This window comes from Astyanax mexicanus, chromosome 10, assembly GCF_023375975.1.
Source record: "Astyanax mexicanus isolate ESR-SI-001 chromosome 10, AstMex3_surface, whole genome shotgun sequence".
Taxonomy (NCBI): Eukaryota; Metazoa; Chordata; class Actinopteri; order Characiformes; family Acestrorhamphidae; genus Astyanax; species Astyanax mexicanus.
Window position 1 is genome coordinate 17,080,369 of NC_064417.1, and position 26,929 is coordinate 17,107,297.

At 38.3% G+C, this 26,929-nt stretch overlaps 2 protein-coding genes across 5 annotated transcripts in view; both read left to right on the forward strand.

The window, feature by feature from the left end:
- Positions 1-26,929, forward strand: part of LOC103043601 (cyclic nucleotide-gated cation channel beta-1) — a 267,445-nt gene that overhangs the window by 45,894 nt on the left and 194,622 nt on the right. The window lies entirely within an intron of this gene.
- vac14 (vac14 homolog (S. cerevisiae)) overlaps positions 11,267-26,929 on the forward strand; it is a 32,117-nt gene continuing 16,454 nt past the window's right edge. The window contains exons 1-9 of one of the 3 annotated variants that reach the window (XM_049483965.1): positions 11,267-11,283; positions 12,039-12,330; positions 12,719-12,869; positions 21,633-21,800; positions 22,056-22,118; positions 22,809-22,916; positions 25,774-25,883; positions 25,976-26,097; positions 26,317-26,454. In XM_049483965.1, the coding sequence (XP_049339922.1) occupies positions 12,227-12,330; positions 12,719-12,869; positions 21,633-21,800; positions 22,056-22,118; positions 22,809-22,916; positions 25,774-25,883; positions 25,976-26,097; positions 26,317-26,454 (964 nt within the window). In that variant the 5' untranslated portion in view covers positions 11,267-11,283; positions 12,039-12,226. Of the gene's footprint in view, positions 11,284-11,347; positions 11,511-11,758; positions 12,331-12,718; positions 12,870-21,632; positions 21,801-22,055; positions 22,119-22,808; positions 22,917-25,773; positions 25,884-25,975; positions 26,098-26,316; positions 26,455-26,929 lie in introns of those variants that run through there. The other 2 variants (XM_022683905.2, XM_022683907.2) reach the window with 2 other exon arrangements.

Below are 26,929 nucleotides of genomic sequence, written 5' to 3' on the forward strand. Positions count from 1 at the left end.
AATCGACACCGCTTTGTTCGGCCATCAAGGGAATGCTTAATTTTAGGGGAAAAATAAAAATGAATAGAAAACATATACACAATATTATATAATAGATATAATATATTACAAAATAGTACACAAACATATTAACATCATATCAGTTAATACTGATGCAGGTATTTGGATACCGAATATATATAAATTAGATTAAACTGCACTGACATGAAATACCAGCCACAACATCCAGGTATTTGGATACCAGATATATATAAATTAGATTAAACTTAAATTAGATTAAATTTAAGATTAGACTAAACAAATACGGTCACCTCAATCGAACTAAATTAGGTGTTAATTAGGATTCAGATGCCACAACACTGCTGTACATTTAATAATATTGTTCAGCAAAGCTAAATTTGGAGCAATTTGGAGCTTTACATTGATAAATAGAATTAAGCCTCTTATATAGATATTACACAGCAACATAAATAAACACTGTTCTTTTTAGATTTGAACCATTTTATTCGTTACGTGCATGTTTTATTCCACAAACAATGTGTTTTAAAGCTTATACTGTACCTTTCTTGCTCCAGCGGTTTCTTTTTTCGGAAGCAGTTTCACACCGGCCTTTTGAATTGTGCAGGTTCCTCTCTGCGCATGCTCCTTGACCCTATTCAAGTCCCTACCCTTACGACAACAGCCTGCCCACAACTCCGCCCCCAAAAATACGTCATGCACGAAACCGATGAACCGCTGAAGCGATGCTCCAAACCGGAAATAGGTTTACCCATCACCTCGCCCAGAACTTGACCCCTCCTCCTTGCGTTAAAAAAGCTAATAGCCTCGGTGCATGCATTACATCCTCATTTGATGTAAGGATGGTAGGAGGTGCCTCTTGGAGTTGAAGAAATGTACCATTAACGATGCACATCGTATTGTCAGAGGATCAAGTACAATGGCGCAGAGTAAACTTGAAAACTTCGCCCTACCTGTGCAATTTTAAAGGTAGCCGTCAACGCTAACGCTTATTCTAGCTAGCTAAGTAACTAGCTGTTAGTTAGCCTCAGGTAGCGGCCTAGCGATGGAACTGTTGTTTTTGGTTAGTTCAACACAAGTTCCAGCCTTTTTAATCTTTCTTTAACATTTTTCTTTTACTATGTAAGCTTTGATAAACATAAGCAAAGATCCTAGTAGCCAAATGCAGCTGAATAGCTGAGTGGGAAATTTTGACAGTTTATTTGGTCTGTAGTAAACCCATAAGAGATTGTTTTACAGTTTGAGCTACTGTAATCTACCTCTATGGCTCAAAAGCAGAAAATAGTTCACCTCAGCTATTCTTCAAACTGCATGTTTTAACTCAAATCATTACTTCTTTATTAACATATGACTTCAACTCTTATACTTACTAACATTTTGATAACACTCTTCAAGAAGCAGAAGCAAAACCTGCACTGTTATGTTGTTGGTGGAACAAAGAAAAAATAATTGTAAATTTGTAATATTTGTAGGCCTGTTTAATCCCTGTGTGTAAGCATTTCTTCTGGAGTGAAAATGAACTTCAAACGTAAAATATTTTAGTTCATAGTTTTCAGGATCTTGAGCTTTTGGATTTGAGCTTAGTAGTGCATGCATGCTAAACACTGTACAAGTAAAAAACACAATAGCTAGTGTTGTAAGAGCGATGCAGAACAGCACAAATGTTATGGTAGAGCATAGACAAGTGTTTTACACCACTAACATTGTGACAGGACAGATATTGCTGGAGACAGTCGTTTTTTTCAGTGTATTAAAGTTTTGCCTTTGTGTATTTCAGATGACCTTACATGATTCAAAGCCAGTTGTGCTAATAAACAGCAACTGCTCTTGTGTGGCTGGTTGTGAAATCTGCAACCACTTGGTTGCATTGCTTTTCCAGACGGCTCGTTATTCTGAATGTGGCATGACGTCGTCCCTCCTGTCCTTTCATGCACACAGACAGAGAAAGTGGCATAAACCACGAACAATAGTATGTCTAATTTCATTAGCTAATGTTTGTATCCCTTTTTACAGTCACTTTTCTAACACAATCTTTAAAATAAATAGGGGGTGAAGCCTGGTCCCGTGGATGCGATGGTTGTCCTGAAGCCCAAACCAGGTGCTACTACAGCCAGTGGAGTTAGGTATGTAGCAGATTACAGTTTATTGTAAAAACAAATGCTTTTTATCATCTGATAAGGTTATTTCAACATTGCTGTTGCTGACCCTGTTCTTTTTTAAAGTCTGCTTAATTTTACCCCTTTGTACTTAAGATGATAACCTGTGATGCTGATTAGTGGACACACCTTGATTTAACATGTCCCCTTGGTCACATTATTTTCAGGGGTACCGTCATTTCATGAGTACTTTTAAAAAAATTTAAACCACGGTTCAAAGTCAGTGTCGGATTTTCATTTGTTCATTTGCATTTGCATCTTTATTTATTATTACTTTTGTCAGACTCATTCCTTATTTATTTGACCTTAGCACCAATTGTGTCCGTGTGTGTATATATTGTAATGACAGTGCAATAGAAAACAGATTAAATTGTGTAAAAATAAATGTTGACTGTCCTGTTATTTCAGATCTACACTTTACAAGGGCTATAGTGGTGAGCTCCCACACCCACCACCCTCAATCCTGGACCTGCCTACTCTGGAATGAAAGCAGAATATCTTCCCCCTCATCTGCACAATGAATATCTCAGCTGACAAGCCATTGTGGACTCTGTCTTCAGGAAGGTACATACTGGAAGTCTACTCTCCTATCAACAAACCCTACCTTCATCTGACTGTTGTAATACATGAGGATGCACCCCCATCCCCCATAATATTCATTTGTGCCAACTTACCAAGAACAGCTACATCTGAGCTCACTTTCTGTGACCTTATTACAGTCAAACCTTATTGAGGAGGCAACAAGATGCCAAAATGCTACACTTGAGTGGCCTGGAAATGGAAACCGGGGCCTTAAAGGACTATGGAGTTCTGAAAAACCTGAACTTAACAAAGTGTGGGCTGGTTATTCACCCAGATGCACCTTGGCTGGGTTTTTATACTTTTTGATTTTAATGTATATTATTATTGTAGGTATGTGACTATAAATATTTTATATATTTAAAAACTTGTTTTAGAAATCGGGTCATAAAACATTTGAATGGTTAAATTTGAACAGAGCTGTAGACGTGAAAAAACAGCTTTTAAAGGATCTACTTTTATCTCCAACACTAACCCAGCACACCTACTGTAGCTACATTCTATAAATGAGCTCAAAAAACATACATTCACTCACTGTCCTGTAGAGATGCTCTCAGGATGAACTAAGAGAATTCATGAGTTAAAGTGAGAAACTTATGAGAAAGTGCTGTAATTGCGGTTAATAGATTCACTTATTTTATTGTTATAATAATTATTGTTATTGTTTCTGCCCTTTCAGGAAGCTATATGTTTCCCACTGTGGGATTAAACAGGTGATTTTATCTTAATGAGTGAGTTAATCTGTACACAGTCGAGTTAAACACACCATCAGCTCATGAAATATCATTAGCATTAAAACGCGGATCTCTGCATGGAGATCTGCGAGACTCTTGTCTGCAGACGCTGAAAGATTAGTGGTGTTTTTACCGGAGTCGCTCCGCATGGTTTTTACACGTTGTCGTGTTTTTTCGCGACGTCAAAGGAGAAATATTTTGCCTCTCTCTCCTTGCTGCTGACACTGTTGAGTTAACTCCGAGTCGAGCCCCATAAGTAACGACAGATCACAGGCGAGTCATTCCTCCCGGGTTTGTATCTGAGCGCGCCACGCTGCTTACACCTTCGCTAAAGTAGTAGTGATTGGATCTCTTCCTAACTGGTCCCTACCTTTTACAGGACTAAATCAGTTCTGATTGGATTTTATCCCTGCCAAACATTTTCGTCTCGTTTTTATTCGTTGACGAAAATGTCAGTTAATTTCGTCTCGTTTTTATTTTTTTAATATTGTTTTTATTTAGTTATCTTCTCGTTTTCATCTTAAATAAAGCTTTGTTGACAAAAACTATGACAAAAACTTTTCGTCAGCGAAATTAACACTGCTCAACACCAGCACCTGCATTACTGGTTTGGGTATTGCAGCATCTCAGATTGCAAAACCATACTGCTGAGAAGATCATCGGAGTCTACACCACACGCTGCATCCACAAAGCCATCAACATTGTGGACGACCCCACCCATCCCTCACACAGACTCTTCGCTCTGATGCTGTCCGGCAGAAGATACAGGAGCATCCGAGACTCCACTACCAGACTCTGCAACAGCTTCATCCACCAGGCAGTGAGACTCCTCAACACACAGAGACAGAGCGGAACCCCACCCCACACCCAACACACTCACACAAAACTGAACTGAACCCCCCCACCACTCTTCACACACACACACACACACACACACACACTGTCTATTGTTTGTTGTTTAATGTTGTTTTTATCTTTCTCCTTTGAAGAAGTAGGTATAACCAGAAGGCTCCCACCAGACTGCTGTGTCCACACTGTCAGGCATGCCATAGCCATATTCAAACAGGTCCTGAGGGTACCCAGCCAACACATCAGCCTCTCTGAATAGCCAGTACTGATTGCCTGCAGGAACAACAGAAGGGAGGATGGTTGACAAGAATAAAGTCGTAATATTACAAAAATAAAGTTGTAATATTACAAGCATAAATACGTAATATTATGAGAATAAAGTCGTAATATTATGAGAATAAAGTAGTAAAATTTCGAGGGACATGTAGTTCTAACCGCTTGGGCTGCAGTTTAAGAGCGGAGCACGGAGGGCGGGAAAGGAGCATTTTTCGCTCATGATCTGTTACAGGGCTACTGAAATTACCATCAGTTATCTACATTTATAACCTGCTGCTTATTAATACTGTAAATTCCAGTCATGAATAAAGGAAATAAACCTTTTACTGATGCAGAATGACTGTCTGTGTGTTATCAAGATCAAATATACTTTAAAGCAAAGTTGTGATCTCTACAATGTGGAAATGTGTTTAATAATTTCTCAACAACTATTTAGTAATATAGGGCTAACAAATATTCATTAAATAAAAAATATTCATATTAAAATAAAGTTTCCAGAAAAAAAAGTTTTAACAAACTTATAATTCTTTTTTTTATGTCTTTTTTATATGAGGCCTGTGACGTGTATTTTCATCAGGACACTGTGATTTGACAATATGTAGAACTTCAGTCTGTTTTATCAGACATATGTTATACATGAAATGCGATTTTGTGTTTCCATCATTATATACCTGTGAAAGGTGACAATATGAGAAGCTTAAAGACCTAGGTCTCGTCGGTGTCATTAAAATATGTAAATGAAACAGTGTCTGTGATTACACTGTTTATGTATGTTCCTGAGTTCATACATCTGCATTATAGTTTTGATTTGTATCAGGAAATAGTATGTTTAAATGGTTTAATTTTCATTTAATCTGCATACAAGTGTAATTTAGATTAGACATACAAATTAGTTGTATGAACAGTATCACTGCCTTTAGTGTAATTTCATGATATTAATGTCTACATCTACATCTTACAATTAGATTTAGTCACTTCTAAAGCACATTTTTAGGTATTAAAATAAATGATCAGTTTGATCCAAATTATAATATAAACTGCCCATTCAAACAAACATCTTAAAACATTGTAATATTATTATATCAGCTATTTAATTTTATATAGTGTTACAGATACATTTTTATATTATCTATATTTCCTCGTTTTATATAGTTGAAGTCTTATAATTGCATTTTTTATTCTTCTTCTTCTTTACATTATATTTTTGTTGAAAATAAGAAATTAAAACACAATTCCACATTGTACAGGTCATTGACGTGCATATCATTAACACAACTCAAGCCAGACCTAGCAATTCTGCCAAAGACCCCTCCCATCTGCCACAGAGTGCTTTATGAATAATGTAATATGGCCCTCACGTCTGTGTTTCCATATTTTGGGAGTCAAATGAAAGAACAGCATACAACATCTAACCCTGCTAGTGCTATACCATATTTTCTTGAAAAAAAAAAAAAATATTATAATTTAGATTTTTTGGCATTGTTTACAACTGGCACCTGGGGGCTGTTCCACAAAGCGAGCTTAAAAAAGCGGCGCTTATTTGAGTTAGCCACACAATTTACTTTCAGCTAGTTCCATTCCACTAAAGAAGACTCAACCTGTTCCCACTAATTCAAGCCAGGCTTTTGTAATCAAGGCTCACGCACGTGCACACAGTATTTAAACAGCCTCAGTAATCGAGACCTGAAAAGCGGAGAGGTGTTGAAAGAGGTGAAGGAACATGCTGCTTTTTTTCTCTCCTGCTTAACAGAAGTTTCTTATACGTCTATTTGATAAATATCAAGACATAATTACAGGGAAAGTGAACACTTCTTGTATTAATAAAGCCAGAGAAGCTGCCTGGCAGAAAATTGCAGACCGATTAAATGCGTAAGCATATTATTTAATCTATTTGGCATTCCAAAATGTTATAGTTAATTAAGAAAATTGATAAGTATATTCTGATTTAGAAGCAACATGGGGGGAGTAAAAAGAATATGGCAACAGGTCAAGGTTAAATATAAAAATATACTAGAATGGTAAGTGCAATTCTAATTGGTTAGTCTAATATGCAGGAAAATTACATATTTTAGTGTGTATTATGATATAAATTAACTGCAAATATTTTAGCAACCAGAACAAAACAGCTATTGCTGCTACTGGTGGTGGGCCTCCTCTATCAACCCTCATTCCTGCAGAAAACCTAGCTTTAGAACAAAACCTCAGACGTCCCATCATTGCAGGAATTGAGGGAGAGACATCATCTGATCCTGTCTGTCCCCATGCAAAAAAGCCTTACAGTTGTGGTCAAAAGTTTACATACACTTGTAAAAAAACATAATGTTATGGCTGTCTTGAGTTTTCAATAAGTTCTACAACTCTTATTTTTCTGTGATAGAGTGATCGGAACACATACATGTTTGTCACAAAAAACAGTCATAAAATTTGGTTCTTTCATAAATTTATTATGGGTCTGCTGAAAATGTCACCAAATCTGCTGGGTCAAAAATATACATACAGCAACAAAATTTGTCAATTTTGGTGATGTAGCGAGTCAATCAAATTAGCTTCATGTCATGGCCTCTTCACTTCTTGTAAGTGATTCTGATTGACTACAGCTGTTGACTTCTCATGAGCCCATTTAAATAGGGCTCATTTGACCCAGTGATTAGACTCAGCTACAAAAGCTACAATGGGAAAGTCAAAGGAACTCAGTGTGGATCTGAAAAAGCGAATTATTGACTTGAACAAGTCAGGGAAGTCACTTGGAGCCATTTCAAAGCAGCTACAGGTCCCAAGAGCAACTGTGCAGACAATTATACGCAAGTATAAAGTGCATGGAACAGTTGTGTCACTGCCACGATCAGGAAGAAAACGCAAGCTATCACATGCTGCCGAGAGGAGATTGGTCAGGATGGTCAAGAGTCAACCAAGAATCACCAAGAAGCAGGTCTGCAAGGATTTGGAAGCTGATGGAACACAGGTGTCAGTCTCCACAGTCAAGCGTGTTTTACATCGCCATGGACTGAGAGGCTGCCGTGCAAGAAAGAAGCCCTTGCTCCAGAAAAGGCACCTTAAGACTCGGCTGAAGTTTGCTGCTGATCACATGGACAAAGATAAAACCTTCTGGAGGAAAGTTCTCTGGTCAGACGAAACAAAAATTGAGCTGTTTGGCCACAACACCCAGCAATATGTTTGGAGGAGAAAAGGTGAGGCCTTTAATCCCAGGAACACCATGCCTACTGTCAAGCATGGTGGTGGTAGTATTATGCTCTGGGGATGTTTTGCTGCCAGTGGAACTGGTTCTTTGCAGAAAGTAAATGGGATAATGAAGAAGGAGGATTACCTCCAAATTCTGCAGGAAAACTTAAAACCATCAGCCCGAAGGTTGGGTCTTGGGCGCAGTTGGGTGTTCCAACAAGACAATGACCCAAAACACACATCAAAAGTGGTAAAGGAATGGCTAAACCAGGCTAGAATTAAGGTTTTAGAATGGCCTTCCCAAAGTCCTGACTTAAACCCCATTGAGAACATGTGGACAGTGCTAAAGAAACGGGTTCATGCAAGAAAACCATCACATTTAGCTGAACTGCACCAATTCTGTCAAGAAGAGTGGTCAAACATTCGACCTGAAGCTTGCCAGGAGCTTGTGGATGGCTACCAAAAGCGCCTAGTTGCCGTGAAAATGGCCAAGGGACATGTAACCAAATACTAATGTTGCTGTATGTATATTTTTGACCCAGCAGATTTGGTGACATTTTCAGCAGACCCATAATAAATTTATGAAAGAACCAAATTTTATGACTGTTTTTTGTGACAAACATGTATGTGTTCCGATCACTCTATCACAGAAAAATAAGAGTTGTAGAACTTATTGAAAACTCAAGACAGCCATAACATTATGTTTTTTTACAAGTGTATGTAAACTTTTGACCACAACTGTATGTTCAGGGTAGGTTCAGTTGTTTCTCAGATATTACTTTTTATTATTATAGAATTTCTTAGAATCTTTATTGTATATTTGATAGCTTTACATTTCACAGTAGATCTGTTCTGTCCCAGAATGACCTTGGAGCTGGTAGCCTGAAAGCTCTGTGCATTATCCGCGCTCCGTCATCTACTGGATTGTCTTCAAATGGGCATACCATTGTCAATCACTGCCTACAGCCTCCAATGTTGGCTGCTCTTTTAATAGCCTACATTTTTTGCTAATTTATATCACCTGTATGCAAATATTGGTATGGTAGTTTTCTATATCCATTCACTTCTTGCATCATTAAGTTAACCGATATTTTTATGATTTATACTAAACAAATATGATTACATATTTACATACACATTTGTATAAACAATTGAATGAACTCATCTAAAGTACCTGGGCATCAATAATACCAATAAAACTGTTTTTGTGATATAGAGTTTATGCAAATATATATTTGTGGAAAATAGCTGCGATTAAATACTGTATTTCATTTTACACTGGCCTGAATTTGTTAAGATTAAACCTCTAAATTGCAATGTGCAGACACATTTTTAATACAGTACAATACTCCATTAAATGTATACAAATATTATATGATATGCTGCATCCACTGCAATTTATTGGATAAAACCATGGTGGAACTTTGTTCCTTGATTTTATTTCCCACCCCAAAGGATATGATGTCACACAGCTCATCCAATAGAAGCGTTGCAGCTAAGCTAAGGCTGCGTCCAGAAACCCCAAAAGTGTCTCCTTTTTCCTACCGATCCTCCTCCTCTCCTCCGTGACCCGGAAACTGATTTCGTGACGCCATCTTGCCGCCTGTCCGAATACCGTAGGAGACGAAAGAAGCCGCTTAAAATCCACCTGTAGTAAGCTTCCAACGGAGGTTACATCAGTGTATCCTACTCCGGAAGACTTTTAAGGATTTTCCAATGACATCACTGCATCCACGCCCACAGAGCACGCGAAAATGGGGAAGGCAACGCCCAAATATACGTCATAAACATATTAATTAACTAGGTTCCTTATCTAATTAAACAGCCAGTAAAGCAGTAATATAATTTATAGTTTAGATAAACCGTATGCTCAGTAAAACTATATTTATGACCCTATGTGTATCATGTTATACATATAAAAACATATATTATTTATAATATATATATATCATTTTAATTAATTCATTTATTTACTTATTTATTTTAACTTAGGGACTGATGAGGAAACTGAATCCCTCATAAGGCTGAGGTCAGACAGGGCTGCCAGAGTCACTGGTCAGAGATGCGGCCAAAAATGCGGCTGGGAGTAAACAGGATTTTATTGGAATATCTGAATTTTTAGCTGTGTGTGATAGTAATGTTCTGAAACGTGCTGAAAGTGAGCGTTGTGATTGGCTCAGTTCAACGGTAGTCAACATCCTATCTAAAAGGGATCAGCTGTCCCATTTCCCCAATTACAGCTCCTTCCCTCCATTCCTCCTCCTCCTCTCCTCGATTCCTCCACCTTCTTCCGGGGTAGGAGAGGAGGAGTAGGAAAGGAGGAGTAGGAGAGGAGGAGTAGCAAAAGTTTCTGGACGCAGCCTAAGTGTCAACTTTAGCCTGGTACAGAGCAGGTTTGTACACACCTATATGTTGCTGTAGTAACTAAACGAGGCTTAAGTCTAGCCTCTTTCTTGGAACCGACATTTGAGCAAAATGAGCCAGGCTCGTCTTAAAAAACCTGACTTAAGCCTGAGTTAGCTCGCTTCGTGGATCATCCCTCTGGTATCTGTTAAACAAATTACAAAATACCAATAAATACATTGATGTATCCCTAATGCTTGCCCTTACATAGCCTCTTTTTGTTCTCCAATACAAACACACACACACACTTTAGAACTACTGTCACATTTTTTACATCTCACAGTAGCAGTTTGGCAGAAAAAACTGTAAGAAAGAGAAAAAGAGAGAGAGAGAGAGACAAGCAGTGAAAAAAACAGAAATAAGAGCGGGAGAGAGAGAGAGAAAGAAAGATAAACAGCAAGCTGAATAGCAGAACATAAGCTGGTTCGACTGTTAGCTCCTCTCCCTGGCTGCGTCCAGAAACCAGTAGCAAAAGTACAGCGGTTTGAAAAAAAAATAAGAAAAGGACTTTTATTATATCCGGGTGTTCTGTCGATTTGTCCTACCTATCGATGCATGCTTCCCAAAGATACTGCGCATGCGCTGACCTACACAATCTAATTATTTATCGTGTTTTTATTTATAATTAATCTGTTTTAGGGGGGTTTATGTGCATTAAACAACCTGGACGCACTGTCATTGCACAAAAATGTAAATGGAAAATAAAAATTAGAATTATTATCATAAATAAATACAAAAGCAGTTTGTAATTAGCTTTATTTGCCATAACTTTGCCATGATCCAATGATTTATGCAATCCAAATCTAATAACGTACATCTACTGGAATTTTACTGTGTACATGCCCTAAAATAGTGCTTATTTTGTATCTTTACAGTTAAATATACATTAGGGCAGCACGGTTCGACACCGGAACAACAGCTGCAAAGCACGTGATCACTTAGACTGCCCAATCCCAGAGCCGGTTTATGGAGAGCCCACCCTCTGTCTTTGCCGCTCTATCAAAATGACTGCAGGCCACTAGAGGGAGCTAAAAACTCAATAATAATAATAATAAGAAGAATAAGAATAATAGCAGTTTGATAGTGAGGTAGTGTTATACAGTGAGACAGTGTGAGAATGATTTAATACTCTAAAATGTAAATAGACTGTTTTACTCACAGACCCTGAAAATTTACACAGACCGTTTATTCCTACAGGCACCAAAACAGCACTGAAACGAAAGACATGCTACTATTGGATATTGTTTTTTCAGTAGTATATTTTACTGGGCAAAAATGCTAACAGCTGATCATAGAAAATGACAGGTAATAACAGGTAAGGATGGGTGATAACAGCTAATGACAGTCTAATGACATGCAATGACAGATAATGACAGGTAATCACAGCTAATGACAGCTAATGCTGCATAATCCCAGATGAGGACAGTTTATCACAGAAAACGACAGCTAAAGTAGCTGAAGGAAGTTATTTTGAGCTTCATCACTCGCTGTTTGGGAGTGAGACAGTCAGCAGTTCAGACACGTGATACACACACAGGCCGCTCAAAGAGCTCATCCGAACACACTCCACTCTGCGCTCGACTAGTCCGCCCTGTGCCTGTGTCAGCAGTCATGTGAGCTGGGATAAATGGCTGCTCTACTCTCAGGTTTATTCTGAAACTGGTAGCTGGTTTTTCCGTTATTTAGCACTTTGGTTCTATTTTACGGCCTGTCTGTTGTTTAGTCGACGGATTTCGGGCTTCGCGACCACAACTGATATAGAGAAAAAAGAAGAGGGACTTCATCATCTGTACCTGTAACTATTCATCCTCCTTCTCTTCCTCCTCGTCCTTCTCCTCCTCAGAGCCAGTTTACATCGCTGTTATGATCCAGATCTGAACCAGAGGGGATACACGCTAGACCCGGACCTGCTGTGGACTCGGAGGAATGACAGACAGAACACAAAGTCCTGTTTTTTTAAGGAAGCTGAAATCGAATTATTCTGGAAAATCAACTTTTATCTAAAACCTGTCTTTACAATCTGTTGAAATCATGAACACGGAGAAAGACTTTTCTCCTCTGACCCCAAACATCGTGAGAGCTCTGAACGACAAGCTGTACGAGAAGAGGAAGGTAGCAGCACTTGAAATCGAAAAGTGAGTACAAAACTAATATTCACATATACCTAACATATATCTAACCTCTAGCTTACCTATATCTAATGTTTCTTCTCAAATTACTCTGAAATTAAAATCAGCAGCCCGTATGAGTACTGAGCACTTGACACGGCACATGATCAACATAATCCTTCATCTGTCTTGTGATCAAACAGCCTTAAAAGTCCTAAGTGCTGCTAACAATGCTCCTATTATATTCACTGTTTTTAAGATCACTAACAGAGATTGTTTTAGAGTGGTGTAAAAAAGTAGAGTACTCTACAGGAATGCAGAAACAGGTTGACACTAACACACATACATTGTGAATTGTGCTGTATAAAAGTTTTTTTAAGCACTGTATCTGTGTACTGTTGTGTTTTTCCCACAGGCTAGTCCGTGAGTTTGTGGCTCAAAACAACTCAACTCAGATTAGACATGTCATTCAGATTCTGGCCTCAGAGTTTGCCCTGTCCCAACACCCCCACAGCCGAAAAGGAGGTCTTATTGGCCTGGCTGCCTGCTCCATAGCCCTGGGCAAGGTATGCTTTAATACTTTGCACTGTAGATATGTTTCTGAGCTGTGACATTTGTATATCATGCACTCATGTATTCAGTTACAAAACATTAAAGGAAATATAATTGTTACACTTATACACACATTTGTGCATCTACTTTGTCTTACATTATACAGTAAGAGTGAGTACCCCCCTCACATTTCTGCAAATATCTTATATCTTTTCATGGGACAACACCATAAGAAATAAAACTCGGATATAACTTGGAATAGTCAGTGTACTGCTTGTATATTATTATAGAGTATAGCCTTTTATGTCTAAATAGCTAGCAACACAAGTGAGTACATCTCACAGTGCCCAATTGTGTCATTGTCTCTTTCTTGTTTCAAGTGACTTATTAGAATTACAAGGTTTCAGGTGTGAATGAGAAGCAGAGCTGTTACATTTGGTGTTTTGGGTTCAATTATCCCATACTATTGACTGGATATTCAACATGTGGAAAGAATTATTGCTCTCCACAAAGATGGTTGGCTATAAGAAGATTAACCAAAGAAGTTGAGTCTGTGTGTTCAGCCCCACTAAAAACAGATGCATGTGGTCTGTGGTCCAAAATAATCTTGTTTGTCTCAGATGGTCTCCAGTGTCCTGTATGGAAGGGCCCTGTTGAGCAGTACCAAGATAACTGTTCTTTGCTATCAGTCAAACATGGTGGTGGTGGCGGCATCATGGTCTGGGGCTGCTTGAGCACATCCAGCACTGAGACCCAAGCACACCTCCAAGATAACAACTACCTTGCTAAGGTAGCCTAAGGTAAAGGTGATTGACTGACCAAGCATGTCTTTTTAACTAAACCCAGTTAAGACCCTGTGGGTCATCCTCAAGTGGAAGGTGGATTCCAGTAGCAACCTGAGCAGGTGAATTGGCAGTGAATAGGCAGTACTAGATGTTAATGGTCGTCACACAAAATGTATATTGTTGTCCCATGAAAAAAATAGCAGAAATGTAATGCGTATACCCACCTTTGTTGGATACTGTATGTGTAAATAAATATATATATTTTTCATTTACATTATAATTATTATGGACAGTACTTCAGACACATACATACAGTGGCTTGCAAAAGTATTCATAACCTTTGAACTTTTTCCACATTTTTCACCTTTACAAACAAAAATTTATTTTATTGAGATTTTCAGTAAAAGACCAACATGAAGTAGCAAATAACTGTGAAGTGGATCAAAAAATATTTGAAAACCATGTATAATTTATCAAATACAATTTTGAAAAGTGTGACACAAGGTGGAGAGGCGGGACAAGCGGGGTAGTCAACCAATCAGCAGTACCCGCCTCTCCTGAAGCAGCACGGCGCGCTCAGATACAAACCCGGGAGGAATGACTCGCCTGTGATCTGTCGTTACTTATGGGGCTCGACTCGGAGTTAACTCAACAGTGTCAGCAGCAAGGAGAGAGAGGCAAAATATTTCTCCTTTGACGTCGCGAAAAAACACGACAACGTGTAAAAACCATGCGGAGCGACTCCGGTAAAAACACCACTAATCTTTCAGCGTCTGCAGACAAGAGTCTCACAGATCTCCATGCAGAGATCCGCGTTTTAATGCTAATGATATTTCATGAGCTGATGGTGTGTTTAACTCGACTGTGTACAGATTAACTCACTCATTAAGATAAAATCACCTGTTTAATCCCACAGTGGGAAACATATAGCTAGTGTTTAAGTATTCCTGAAAGGGCAGAAACAATAACAATAATTATTATAACAATAAAATAAGTGAATCTATTAACCGCAATTACAGCACTTTCTCATAAGTTTCTCACTTTAACTCATGAATTCTCTTAGTTCATCCTGAGAGCATCTCTACAGGACAGTGAGTGAATGTATGTTTTTTGATCTCATTTATAGAATGTAGCTACAGTAGGTGTGCTGGGTTAGTGTTGGAGATAAAAGTAGATCCTTTAAAAGCTGTTTTTTCACGTCTACAGCTCTGTTCAAATTTAACCATTCAAATGTTTTATGACCCGATTTCTAAAACAAGTTTTTAAATATATAAAATATTTATAGTCACATACCTACAATAATAATATACAATAAAATCATATAAAATATATAAATATATAGGGGTGTGACGAGATCTCGCAAGATTAAAACGGACAATATTTCTCGTCAGGCTTAAACCTGTCTCGCGGGGCAAAAAAACAAAGAAGTGTGGAGTTTTTAAGAGGGATCTGGCAACCCAGTAGCGATTGCGATAGAGTATGGTGGCTGAGCAGTGAGAGCAGCGCTCAGCAGAAGTGTAAAATTTGGGTATTTGTATAGAAGATGCTTCTGCTACTTTTAAGTTGTATGTCTGGCTGCATTTCGGCTCCAGTGGAAACAATAAACAGTAACAGAGTGACCAACAAGACACAAACCATATGTAAATATTGTGAGTAAATCCTACACGTGACTGTTTCATAGGCAGTTGTACTAATCCCTTAGCTCTGTACTGTATTTAAAAAATGTTCTGTCTCTGTTTGCACTTCAAGCATAGTCTTAATATGACTGGTTATGATTACGCAGAGTTAAATTACAAGAGATTTAGGAGAAATAAACACAAACCCTAGGCTTAATATGACTGGTTGTGGTTTGCACTTATTGTTTGCACTATATAAGACCTAGAAAAGTTTCATTTTTATTATTTATTCTTATTTCTATTTCTTATAGAATCAATGTGTGAGAGAAACCAGTCTGTTAAGTTTGTGTTATATGATTTCATCAAATAAAACTCTAGTTTTCAAGCCATTTTTCATTTTTGACAATTTCTTTAAAATTTCATTTCATCTCGTCTCGTTCTCGTGAACCCAGTATCGTGTCTCGTCTCGTGATATTAGTGTCTCGTCACACCCCTATGAATATATTTTACTTTCAAACATTAGCAATATTACACAACTAGTTAATAAATGTTTTATTTTTATAAGTGTGTTGTTAATTATTGAAGGGAACTGATGAAAAAGCATTTACATTTACACACTTTACATTTTATTCGACTTAATTGACTCATTTTAGTCGACTAAATTTAAAAGAATAAAATGAATGAAAAGATTCATTTTGTCTCCATAGTAGTGCTGCTATTGTGTTTTTTATACCAGCAGCAGCAACTTCAGGCACAGTACTCTAGCAACTGTATCCACGGCTCATTTTTCCTGCTTTTCCGGTTATTTTGAGAGGGTACTGACTGCAGCCTGCAGGAAGGTGGAGTTGGACGTCCAGTGCGTCTAGTCCCTCCCACTTTGTCAGCCTTCATAGATCGCTTCCTTCGAAGGATGCAGCCCCTGAATTGAGACACAGCTATAATGTGCCGCGTCGTCCGGCTTAAATACTGTGTTACACTACAAGCTTGCGAGACTGACAAGGCGTAACGTGGACAAAGTGGGCGGGACTGGACGCGCTGGGCGTCCAACTCCGCCTTCCCGCAGGTGGCAGTCAGTAGTAGTTGGTTATTTTTCTTCTTCTGCTGCCGAGGAATGCCTGCTCAGCTTCCTGTAATTGGTCCGAAAGTTCGAACCATACAGAAAAGCACTTTCACACTGCAAGCAAACCGGACCATGGTTCCGAAGATCCGGACGTATACACAGTATTTAAGCCGGACTACGCGGCACATTATATTTTAAGTCCGCTAACTGCCCTGTACATTGTTTACTTCCGTTCAGAGGCGGAGCTAAGACATGATGCTGACAAAGTGGGCGGGACTGGACGGCATGACGCTAACAAAGTTCCTGCAGGCTGCAGTCAGTACCCTCTCAAAATAACCGGAAAAGCAGGAAAAATGGTCCGTGGATACAGTTGCTACAGGACAAGCATGTTCGTTTGGCGAATTTGAACTAACCAAGAGTACTGTGTCTGAAGTTGCTGCTGCTGCTGCTGGTATAAAATTAAGCAATAGAACACGAGAGGGAGTGTGTTATCACGAATAACATCACTGCTGTGATCCGGTCGCAGGCACGAGCCGAAGGCAAGTGATGTTATTGGTGATAACACACGACCTCGAGTGTTCTATTGCTTTTATACAACAGTTTATTTTTACAAAATGAATAAAGAAAATAAATCAAAGAACTTTAAGAAATTCAGTTTGAATATGCTTTAATATGGACTGTGCCTTCCGCCAAAAAGTAGTTCCACCACAACTTAACTAAAAAAAGGTGTATGGTTCAGGGAGACTAACACCACGAAAGTTAGCTTAAAAGCAAACTTGGGAATAAGTGAAGATAGTGACGTTAGGAGCGTGAAATAACGTTAATACTCTCCTCTCCTGCTCTGTGGAGTTGTCTTCAGGTGAACGCTGCGCTTTTTTTTTAGTATTTCTGTATGTTTTGCTGGTTGGTGTTGGGTAGCTTGCCGGTGTGGCTGGACTGTGGGTAGGTGACCGTAGTCAAGCTATCCGCTCTTCGAAAATTCCCAGTTAGCGTAGCTTGCTTTAGCTCAGCATTAACTTAGTTTAGCCTAGCCTGGCTGGTTAAGTTATCGTTCTGGCTGTCAGATGGCATTAGCCGAGCGATTTTCCTTCCCTTTTTTCCACGAGTCAGCGCTGCGGGCGAGTGTGCCGCAGCTGAGCGCTAGCCTGTGCTAAGCTAACGCTGCTGCTGGTGCCGGTGGAGGCGATGATTCAAAACTGTCCTGTGTATATACGCCGTTACTCGGCAACGCGTCGGCGGAGTGATACAGATTTAGTGTGAGAAGGCCGTGATGTCATCACGGCTAGAACACTTCTCAACCAATCAGATTATGAGGTCGGAACTAACTGTTGTATAAACCACAATAGCAGCACTAATTACAATGAAGATGAAATAAATCTGTTCATTCAATTTAACTTATCCTGGAAAGGTTTTCCACCCAATGAACCACCCGCTGAATTGTCAACACGCCAACGTCCTTCTAAAACCACTCAGCGTTAGGTTAAGGAACCTTAAGTGATGATGAAAGCATGTAGGAGTAGCACACAAAGGTCGTTAGTGCGCTCCCTAAACTGCAGTGTGAAAACAAAAATAAGCGGACCAAATATATACAATGTAGCAACACATGAACCTTGGTTCGGACAACGGTGTGAAAGCACCCTTAAACTAAAAACATTTCAGATGACTAAATTATGACTAAATCTAAATACCATTTTCGTCACAGGACTATAACTAAAACTAAATCAGAATTTGTTGTCAATATTAACACTGCTTCAGTAGTCAATTAATTAGTTCTTAGAGTCCAGCTGTGTGTAAGTTATTCTCAGTATAAATACACCTGTTTTGTAAGAGAACACTGCTGAACTAACAGCATCATGAAGACCAAGGAACCCATCAGACAGGGCAGATATACATTTGTGGAGAAGTTTAAAGCAGGATCACATCCCTTGCTTTGAGCATCCTAATGAGCACTGTTCAATCCATCATCCAAAATATATATAATGTATTCTACAATATACCAAGACTTTGCTGTCCATCAAAAGTGACGGATCAAGCAAAGAGATCCCTGGTCAGAGAAGCAGCCAAGAGGCCCATTATATACTCTGGAAGAGCTGCAGAAAGCCACAGCTCAAGTGGGAGAACCTGTTCACAGCACAACTATAAGTAATGCCATCCACAAATCTAGCCTTTATCAAAGATTGGAAAGTAGAAAACCATTGTTGAAAGAAAGAATAAGAAATGTTATTTGCCATTTTCCACAAGCCGTACAGTGGACACAGAAAACATGTGAAAGAAGGTGCTGTTGCCAGAAGTGACCAAAGTTTAACTGTTTGGCCTAAATGCAAAGTGCACGACTTACGACTGAACATACCATACCTATTGTAAAACATTGTGGTGGTAGCATCATACTGTGGTGATTGGGAAGCTGGTTGTTGTGAAAATGGATAGAGCCAAATACAGAATGAAAGAAAACCTGTCGGAGGCTTAAAAAGACTTGACACTGGGAAGTAGATTCACCTTCCAGCAAGACAATGACCCTAAACATACAGCCAGAGCTACAGTGAAATGGTTTAAATTAAAGAGTATTCATGTGTTAGAATGGCCCAGTCAAAATCCTGACCTTAATCCCACTGAGCTTCTGTGACAAGTAGGTCTGTCACAATAACAATGTTTTGTCCCAGAATGATTGCGACAAGCTATATTGTTGGCATTTTTAGACCACTAATTTGGCACTAATAAAATGATAACATGATACCATAACAAAGGAATTAACCCTTTTAAAGACAAAAAACTTTCCGTTCATGTTCATGCACCTAATTTGGGGAACGTACCTAATTTTGTGAAGTGCAGAGACAGTGGGTCTGCCCCATACAATGACGTGCCTCCCCGGTCTGTCCCACCTGGCCCGCGTTGGACCGGCATAAACACCCTGCCTCAGCCTTTACTCCAGATACGCTGATGGTGAATGGAAGACTGAGGCAACATGAACCTAAGACACTAAAGTTAAGCAACTAGAGACGTACTGGGCCGTAGTGCTGTGCGATATGACGATAAATATCGTGGGGACAATAGAAAAGTTTCGATCTTCTATTGTCCCTATCGTTTCTACAGTTATTGCATCAATTATTTATGCAAATATATAAGTAGGCTACGATGAAATGTATTGGCATTAGGGTTGGGTTTCTATCATGGTTTTCAATTTTTGTTGAGGATCTTGAACTGACTTTGTGTGGTATACAGCGCTCTGTTGTGTATATTTACATTTTTATTTTTTAATATTTCATTAGAACCGTCATGCTGCCGCTGCTCCTTTGTTCTGTAGGTGTTGCGTCATAGCGCTGGTAAAGCTTTATATTTTGTCTTTAAGCTACTGCTTTGAGGATTCAATATTTCTTTTTTATCTTTTTGAATTTGTTACATTATATTTCTTTTAGCATTTTGAGCTTAGTTTAGTTGGTTATTTTTCTACTTTATATCTATTCTTCTGTTTTTATTAAATGTTGTTATTAGCTTATAGGATTGTTGCTGCCTTCTTTGTTATTTAGAGTACATACAGTTGTGGTCAAAAGTTTACATACACTTGTAAAAAAACATAATGTTATGGCTGTCTTGAGTTTTCAATAAGTTCTACAACTCTTATTTTTCTGTGATAGAGTGATCGGAACACATACATGTTTGTCACAAAAAACAGTCATAAAATTTGGTTCTTTCATAAATTTATTATGGGTCTGCTGAAAATGTCACCAAATCTGCTGGGTCAAAAATATATATACAGCAACAAAATTTGTCAATTTTGGTGATGTAGCGAGTTGTGTCAATCAAATTAGCTTCATGTCATGGCCTCTTCACTTCTTGTAAGTGATTCTGATTGACTACAGCTGTTGACTTCTCATGAGCCCATTTAAATAGGGCTCATTTGACCCAGTGATTAGACTCAGCTACAAAAGCTACAATGGGAAAGTCAAAGGAACTCAGTGTGGATCTGAAAAAGCGAATTATTGACTTGAACAAGTCAGGGAAGTCACTTGGAGCCATTTCAAAGCAGCTACAGGTCCCAAGAGCAACTGTGCAGACAATTATACGCAAGTATAAAGTGCATGGAACAGTTGTGTCACTGCCACGATCAGGAAGAAAACGCAAGCTATCACATGCTGCCGAGAGGAGATTGGTCAGGATGGTCAAGAGTCAACCAAGAATCACCAAGAAGCAGGTCTGCAAGGATTTGGAAGCTGATGGAACACAGGTGTCAGTCTCCACAGTCAAGCGTGTTTTACATCGCCATGGACTGAGAGGCTGCCGTGCAAGAAAGAAGCCCTTGCTCCAGAAAAGGCACCTTAAGACTCGGCTGAAGTTTGCTGCTGATCACATGGACAAAGATAAAACCTTCTGGAGGAAAGTTCTCTGGTCAGGCGAAACAAAAATTGAGCTGTTTGGCCACAACACCCAGCAATATGTTTGGAGGAGAAAAGGTGAGGCCTTTAATCCCAGGAACACCATGCCTACTGTCAAGCATGGTGGTGGTAGTATTATGCTCTGGGGATGTTTTGCTGCCAGTGGAACTGGTTCTTTGCAGAAAGTAAATGGGATAATGAAGAAGGAGGATTACCTCCAAATTCTGCAGGAAAACTTAAAACCATCAGCCCGAAGGTTGGGTCTTGGGCGCAGTTGGGTGTTCCAACAAGACAATGACCCAAAACACACATCAAAAGTGGTAAAGGAATGGCTAAACCAGGCTAGAATTAAGGTTTTAGAATGGCCTTCCCAAAGTCCTGACTTAAACCCCATTGAGAACATGTGGACAGTGCTAAAGAAACGGGTTCATGCAAGAAAACCATCACATTTAGCTGAACTGCACCAATTCTGTCAAGAAGAGTGGTCAAACATTCGACCTGAAGCTTGCCAGGAGCTTGTGGATGGCTACCAAAAGCGCCTAGTTGCCGTGAAAATGGCCAAGGGACATGTAACCAAATACTAATGTTGCTGTATGTATATTTTTGACCCAGCAGATTTGGTGACATTTTCAGCAGACCCATAATAAATTTATGAAAGAACCAAATTTTATGACTGTTTTTTGTGACAAACATGTATGTGTTCCGATCACTCTATCACAGAAAAATAAGAGTTGTAGAACTTATTGAAAACTCAAGACAGCCATAACATTATGTTTTTTTACAAGTGTATGTAAACTTTTGACCACAACTGTAACGTCTCCCTGGTATTATAAATAAATGCTGTGTCTGTGTTCACTGTAGTTGAGCTAATAATTTAAGCTCTAATAATATGTTATAACAAATAATCTAATAGCACATTTTATGTGGTGACTCCTGTGTTCTGTAGGATTCAGGGTTGTACCTGAAGGAGTTGATTGAGCCGGTCCTCACCTGCTTCAATGACTCTGACAGCCGACTGCGATATTACGCCTGTGAAGCTCTTTACAACATAGTGAAGGTGGCAAGAGGAGCTGTGCTTCCCCATTTTAACGTGCTGTTTGATGGTCTCAGTAAGGTAAGTTTCTGATGATGAAATAGTAGCAGGGTTGATGTTTCCAGTCCATGCATTTTTTTTTATCTGTCACACAAAACCAAATTTAGTGGGGTTTTTTTTATTGTACTTAAAACTAATAAGCCCTGCAGCTACAGGTTTTAATTAAATGTTAGATTCAAAAATGTATCTTCGCTACAATTACTGCTTTCATTAAAGTATTGAAAATGTTGATAAAGTTCTGCGCTGGCAGTGTTACTCCTCTTTTGCATTTTCCAGCTTGCTGCAGACCCTGATCCTAATGTAAAGAGTGGCTCTGAGCTTCTTGACCGCCTTCTAAAGGTAAGACCAAACACACACTTATGTCACACACTTCTTGGTAATATATATTCAATTGGTCTAAGAGCTTAAAGTTAGAAATGATACTGTGACAATAAATCATACAATTTTAAGGACACATAATTTTTGTAAGTAGGTGGACACAAAATGCAATTGTTAGTGAATTTTATTCACAATATAGCATAGAACATATATCAGGTGCTGAAAGTGAAAATTTAATGACCGCAACATATCTAGAAAAGGTTGGGACTGGCCATGAACAATACCATCCAGAGAATCCCTGTGAACAAGGTACAAGGCCAACAGTCAGTATTGGATGCTGGTGATATTTGGACACACTGCATTGCTTTAAAAACAGGTGTGATTTTTCAAATACATGTTAAAATTGTTTTCTACAAAGAAGAAGCCATATGACAACATGGTCTAGAAATGCTTTTGAAGGTCAAAGCTGTACAGACCAATGAATATATAAGATTTGCTAATTACTAAATTGTGTTTTTGTTCACGTTTATTTACATTTTACATAACATTCCATTAGGATTGTAAATTAATATAATATATGTAAGGAAAGGGTGATTACATTGCTTTCAGTCTACAGAAAAACCTCAGTTGGATGTGAAAACACTGTGCATCACAAAGGCTAGTCTTAATTTTATCACAACTTTTGCCTGTTGTTCCTAAATGTCTCTCCAGGACATTGTTACAGAAAGTAACAAGTTTGACTTGGTGGCTTTTGTTCCCCTATTACGAGAAAGGATCTACTCCAACAATCAGTATGCTCGCCAATTCATTATTTCCTGGGTGAGTAATGTTTCCCAACAGAGGAAGTGTACTCATCAGTTTTGTTATGCTTATGAACAGTGAAGTGAAAAAGTTTTCCCCTGTTAATGTTTATAATTTTGCTTTATAAATCATTGATTGTTTGGATCAACAATTTCAGTTAAATATAAATCATATAGCAGATGAACACAGTGATTTTGAGAAGTGAAATTAAGTTTAAACAAAATTAGGCAGGTGCATAAAATTTGGCACCTCAACAGAAAAATCACATCAATATTTAGTAGATCCTCCTTTTGCAGAAAAAACTGCCTTTAAACATTTTCTATAGCTTCCAATAAGAGTCTGACCTGAAGGTATTTTGGATCATTCTTCTTTACAAAACATCAGTTCAGTCAGGTTTGATGGTTTCTGAGCTTAAACAGCTCGCTTTAAATCACACCACAGATTTTCAATAATATTCAGGTCTGGGGACTGAGATGATCATTACAGAACATTGTACTTGTTTCTCTGCATGAATACTTTAGTAGATTTAAAGCAGAGTTTATGGTTGTTGTCTTGTTGAAGTACCCAGCCCCGGCACAACTTCAACTTTCTCACTGATTCTAGAACATTGTTCACAAGAATCTGCTGATATTGACTGATATCCAAATAAACCCTCAACTTTGCACATGCACTGACCACACAGCCCCACAGCATGATGATAGACCTGTATCCTAAATTTTACTTTATATATATTGTAATATATTACATTTAAAAAAGTTGCACCAGTTAGAATGTTATAAACAGTTAGATTTGTTACTCACAAGGTTATAATGGTTCTGAATGCTTCATTATAGTTTAATTTTAGTTTGTTTTCACTTTTTCTCCTCCAATTCAGTTAGTTTTCGCTTTTAGAGTGGGTTTGCTAGTTTTTATTAGTTTTTACACATTATATTAGAGATCAATCTGAGAAACACATAAACTCAAACACTCAAACTTTACAGGTTTCACTAATTTTAATCAAAATGATCAACTATAAGTGAGTGCAAGAGAGAGAGAGAGATTTATCAGTTCATCCTCCCACGTGGGGTGTTGTGGTGTTTGAGCTACTCACAGGTAAAGTTTCTCACAGCTGCTTCTCAGAAGGACTTGTAGCTGTGTGGAGTTTATTCCTCATACTGTATCTTCTGTTTCACTACAGAACACGTGCTTTTATCTCCCTCGCGCTCATATTATAATTCAATTCTGCTGCTTCCTCAGTGTTTTCTGTCATTATTTTGCGGCTAACGCGAGCGCTATAAACAAGAACCAACACCACAGAGGTGCCGTGCTGCCGCTGTTGTGCCGAATCTGACTCCCCGCTGAATCCGACTTCGCTTCAAGAGCAGAATCGGCACAACACCGCCCGCTGTAAAACTGCTGGAGTGGAAACAGCGCTTATAAATAAATTCACAAACACAAAAACTAAGGGTATTCTATCAGTAATTTCAGTTCGTTTTAGTTAGTTTTATAAACTCTCAATACAGTTCCAGTTAGTTACCTTTTGTTCTCTTAATTACCATTTCTATTAGTTTTAGTTGACGAAAATGTTTTTTTACTTTTAGTTTTCGTTAAGGATAATACTTGATAACTTAGATATATAAATAAATAAATAAATAAATAGCATAAAAAAACAGATGTGTATATATATATATATATATATATATATATATATATATATGTATGTATACTTTAATTTAATGTGAAAGACAAACACAAAGTGGTATACAATTGTGAAATATATAAAAAAAGTACAAATAAAAAAACTGAAATGTGTGGTGTGCAAAAGTATTTAGCCCCCTTTTTTCTGAGTGCAACCTTTTGTTGCCTGATGACTGCTAGTGACTAAAAAGAGTCCACCTGTGTGTAATCTAATCTCAGTACAGATACAGCTGCTCCCTGAAGACCTCAGAAGTTGGTTAAGAGAATATTGGGGAATAAACAGCATCATAAAGTCCAAAGAACACACCAGACAGGTCAGGAATAAGGTTTTATAGACGTTTAAAGCAGGCTTAGGCTATAAAAAACTTTGAACATCTCACAGAGCTCTATTCAATCCATTATCCGGAAATGCAAAGAGTATAGCACAACTTTAAACCTACCAAGTCAAGGCGTCCACCTAAACTTACAGACTGAACGAGGAGAGCACTGATCAGAGATGCAGTCAGGATGCCCATGGGAAAATGCAGAGATTCACAGCTCACGTGGAGAAATCTGTCCACAATCAGATCAACTATTAGTCGTGCGCTGCCCAAATCTGGTCATTAGGGAAGAGTGGCAAGAAGAAAGCCATTGTTAAAAAAAAAAACACATAAAAGTCCTGTATGCAGTTTGCCAGAAGCCATGTTGGGGACACAGCTAACATGTGGAAGAAGGTGCTTTGCACACTTTTCAGGTTTTATTTGTAAAAAGTTTTTTAAATTATGCATAATTTTCTTTCTACTTCACAATTGTATACCACATTAAATTCCAATGAAATATATTTATTATGTTTGCGGTTGTAATGTGACAGTAAGGAAAAGTTCAAGGGGAATGAATACTTTTGTAAGCCACTGTGTATATTCTCGCACAGAGCCAGGAGCCAAGATTGTTTGTATTGCTTTTTCCCTTAATAAATGAAATCATCATTTAAAAACTGCTTTTGTATTCACTCTGTTATTAAAGTTTGTTTGAACATTAGAAAATTATAAGTATGGCCAAAAACAAAATAAATCTGTAAGGAGGAAAATACTTTTTCACAGCACTGTAAATGCTTGTATTCACCATGTGGTCTAAAGCTGGCAAATAATAGATATGGACCTCTGTTCCCATATGTTGTGGTTTTATGTATATATTGTCGTAATACCTGCACCATCTTCAGATCTTGGTTTTGGAGTCAGTTCCAGACATCAACCTCCTTGACTACCTGCCAGAAATCCTGGATGGACTCTTTCAGATACTGGGTGACAGCAGCAAAGAGATCAGGCGCATGTAAGAAGTACATCTATGACCTCTCCTTTTTCTTCTCATTTTTGTCTTTATCATTTTTGTCCTTTTTTAAAACAACTTGCTGGTTCCTTCAGGTGTGAAGTGGTGTTGGGAGAATTTCTAAAAGAAATCAAGAAAACTCCTTCCAGTGTCAAGTTTGCTGAAATGGCAAACATACTGGTCATCCACTGCCAAGTGTCTGATGAGTCCAAACTTAGTAAGTCAGGTTCTAGAAATGAAGCAACAACTAAATTTTTTATTTAAATTATATATGGAAGCAGATTTTTTCTGCCTCCAAATTGGATTAAAAAGTCAAAGATTTGCACATTTTATTCTTGTGATATTAAATATTGTGATGTCAGAAGTGATGGTGATAATGATAATCAAAATAACAATAAACACTGATCTCTCCTTCTCTCATTGACTCTCCCTTTAGCTAATGACCTGATCCAGTTGACAGCTATGACCTGGATGAGGGAATTTATTCAGCTGGCAGGCCGGGTGGTCCTGCCCTATTCCTCTGGCATACTAACGGCTGTACTGCCCTGCTTGTCCTATGATGACCGCAAGAAGAGTATCCTTTTCAAATATGACAAAATAACGTTTAACTGGTCAGAGGATAAACATTAATAAAAAAAATTGGCAAATTTCAAACCATTTGTTTTAATACAAAACCAGCTTTTCACCCAAGACCATGCTAATGGTATGCATGGGCCGCAAGTGTTACCTTGGGTGAGGATTTCATAGACTCTTACAAAGGATTCCTTGAGATTCAGAGTGGATGGGATGGCAGACACTGCCGAGATCCACATTATTCTGATTAAAGTAAATTTCGGTCATGACAGAAAATTGTGTATGGTAAAATGTAATATGATCTTTTGCATAGCTTAGCCTAGCTTGAGCTTTGTTGAGTTTTGTTTTTTTGTAGCTTGTTGTATCTTGGTGTTTATAAATAATTCTCCTTGGGGTGGAAAGATTCCTGTGCCCATGTAGTCATTTAAAAAAAATATTTTTTCAATGTGCAAAAATAACAAATCCATTATAGTTAT